Source organism: Hevea brasiliensis, chromosome 18, assembly GCF_030052815.1.
Source record: "Hevea brasiliensis isolate MT/VB/25A 57/8 chromosome 18, ASM3005281v1, whole genome shotgun sequence".
Taxonomy (NCBI): Eukaryota; Viridiplantae; Streptophyta; class Magnoliopsida; order Malpighiales; family Euphorbiaceae; genus Hevea; species Hevea brasiliensis.
Genome location: NC_079510.1, coordinates 42,361,497 through 42,364,800, shown reverse-complemented (window position 1 = coordinate 42,364,800; position 3,304 = coordinate 42,361,497). Strand labels below are relative to the sequence as shown.

General features: G+C 34.8%; 1 protein-coding gene across 1 annotated transcript; it reads left to right on the top strand.

The window, feature by feature from the left end:
- Positions 1–253: 253 nt before the first annotated feature.
- Positions 254–1,863, top strand: LOC110636060 (U-box domain-containing protein 21). The gene has a single exon (XM_021785588.2). It carries the CDS (start codon positions 409–411, stop codon positions 1,738–1,740), a length of 1,332 nt encoding a protein of 443 aa, XP_021641280.2. The 5' UTR covers positions 254–408; the 3' UTR covers positions 1,741–1,863.
- Positions 1,864–3,304: the final 1,441 nt, after the last annotated feature.

The following is a 3,304-nucleotide window of genomic DNA, read 5'->3' as shown; positions in this document are numbered from 1 at the left end:
TTATAATAATCTCACATGCAAGGTTAGTGAGTCCAAACCGACCCGTACGTTGACGAGCCCTTCAAATTAAATTTTGTTTTTGTAGTCAAAGTTTTGATTCATTCCAATTTCTAAAGCCACATCCTCTTCAACGGTCAAATATTCAAAACCTCATCATCGTCATCTTCTTCATCAATCAAAAAACACCTTCCGGCCTTGATTTTTTTTTTTTTTATATCTTTATTAACTCTCCCTTTTTTTAATTTTCTACCTTGTGTATTTTGAATGTTGAACAAACTCGTCCCCATGTGACACAGCACAAACCTTCTCTCTATATATACTCCTTTCTAACAAGAAACTATCACCAATTAAACAACGCAGCAAGAACAGACGCTTTCTTTGATTTCTTGAGTACTATTGCATTTCATCATGATCTCTACCTGGAGGAGGAGGAGGGCGGCCCGCCGTGCAGCAGAGAAGCAGCGGCTAGAGGGTGAACACTGCATCGACATGGAGCTGGCCATACCGAAAGATTTTCGCTGCCCTATATCGTTGGATTTGATGAAGGATCCGGTGACTTTGTCGACTGGGATTACTTATGATCGTGAGAGTATAGAGAAGTGGATAGAGGCTGGGAATGTAACCTGCCCCATCACCAACCAGGTTTTGAGGAGTCTTGAGCCTATACCAAATCATAGTATACGTAAAATGATACAAGATTGGTGCGTGGAGAATAGGTCTTATGGGATTGAAAGGATTCCTACGCCTAGAATTCCTGTGAGTTCTGTTGAGGTTTTGAAAATTCAGGCAAAGATTACTGCAGCGGCTTGTAAAGGAGGGGATCAAGTTGGATGCCGAAATTTGGTGGCCAAGATCAAGACCCTGATGAAGGAAAGCGAAAGGAACAAAAAACGTTTTGTGAGTAATGGGACAGGTAGTGTATTATCAGCTGCTTTTGAAGAGTTCTCGAGAGCATGTTTCAATGAAAATGCTACGGTTTTGGAGGAAATATTGTCGACTCTGACATTAATGTTCCCTCTTGATGGAGAGGCCAACAGCCACCTTGGCTCGGCTGCTTCCATGGATTGTTTAGTCTGGTTCTTGAAGGGAGGAGATTTATCTGGGAGAAGAAACGCAGTTTTGGTGCTTAAAGAGCTTGTTTCGTCGGATACCAAAAAATTGGAGGTTTTATCAGCAACTGAAGGAGCTACAGAGGGATTGTTTAAGCTGATTAAGGAACCCATTTGTCCTGCTGCAACAAAAGCTTCTCTGGTGACCATTTATCAGATGGTCACATCAACCCCTACAAATGTGAAGGCGATTACCAAATTTGTAGATATGGGTTTGATCTCATTGCTGGTAGAGATGGTTGTAGATACCGAAAGAAGCGTATGCGAAAAGGGGTTAGGCGTTCTTGATGGAATCTGTAGCTGTGATGAAGGGAGAGAGAAGATGAATGACCATTCTCTAACTATCCCAGTTCTAGTCAAGAAAATTCATAGAGTTTCAGATTTGGCGACTGAGTTCTCTGTCTCCATTTTATGGAAGCTTTGCAAGGCTCAGAAGAGGCAAGAGGGAGGTGTTCTTCTTGAGGCTCTTCAAGTGGGTGCTTTTCAAAAGCTCTTGCTGCTCTTACAGGTTGGTTGTGGGGAGAGAACCAAAGAGAAAGCAACTGAATTATTGAAGATGTTGAACCCTCATAGGGAGAGATTGGAGTGTATTGATTCTTCAGATTTCAAGGACCTCAAAAGGCCCTTTTAATTCAAATTGAGGGAACCGCTTAGAATCAATTTTACCAAGAAGGCTTAAACCATATTTGCTTTTAGTTCATGTTCCATAAGAAAAAAAAATGCATACGTATGCAATTGCAGATCTTGCCATTCACACAGTGATTTCTCTTGCATCTCTAGCTTGCTATCTTGGATTTGAATAAGTCGTGTTTTGTGAGGAATGTCTTATTAATAATTAATTAATTGCAATGCCTTAATAAATAGATTATCATTAAATAAGTTATACAATCACTATTATTTTCTTTTAGTATACTAGAAATTATTAAAAAAAAATTTACCATTCAAATACTAACCGTATTACAAGAGTTGGTGCTTGACTATTTGAATGAGCAATATTACAGGGAAAAATATAGCATACGGTGGGCTTTTGGGTTTCCAATGATTGACTTTATTAGTTTGGTGAACAAGTTCTAAATCAACTTTTTTTAAAAAAAATTAATGAGTTAAAATGATAAGTATACCGTGAAAGTTGAATTTTTTAATTATTAATTTAGTCTTTTTAACTACAGGTCATTGATTGCCAACGACTAATCTTAATCAATAAATTAAACAGACTTTGTTTTTCTTTACATTAGAAACCTTGCTTCCATGGAGGAAGCAATGCATGAGTAAAATCTGATTTGCTTTTTACTAGGGGAAAAATTCAAAAACAAGAGAATAAATGGTAATAAAAAAGACTCTAGTCTCCGGTCTTCCCACATGCACCGCAGCCACAGCCACCTTAATTTAATGTTATTAACACTTAATATTTTAGGCTGGCTTAATTTAATGCTATTAACACTTGATAATTTAAGCTATATAGAATTGAGAGAAAGATAAAAGTCACCATCTAACTTTGAGTGAAACTCAAAATCTCATCATCATAAAAGATTACTCTAATATCGTTAAATTAAAGTCATTATTTAACTCTGATTTGAACTCAAAACCTCATAACTATAAAGATTATTCTAATTCCATTAAATTAAAACTCTTATTAATCACTATCGATTTTTGTAGTGCAATAAAAACTTATGTGATCTCCATTTAACAAAGATGTTGAATTGATATATGTGTCTATTATTATATTCTCTATATCTCGCACATAATTTCGTGTTGTATTTCTTTTTTGGGTTTTCTAGAAATTTTGTGGAAAATTTGTTGGATTTCTAGAAATTTTGAAGCCGGATTTCGAGTTCATGGTAATTGCACTCTATTTGCTTAGTTGATATAGTGTGCATATATGGAAAATGTTATGCAATTTTTAATGAATTCTTATGTACTATTTCAATCTGAATTGATTTTTTTTTAATTTAATGATATAGTCAAAATAAAGTTTTGATGGTTAAAGGTAATTAAGTAGTATAATAATTAGTTAGCATCATTATTTATATATTATAAATTAAAGATTTTTTTATTTAGATCAGATCAAAAGTAAATTTTTTTTTTCTCTATCATATGTAATGTATGATTTGGTCTCCCAAATGGGATCGCTTTTATATAATTTTTTGCAAAATATTATTTTCCTTTTTTTCCTTTCTTGAATTAAATTTATGTAT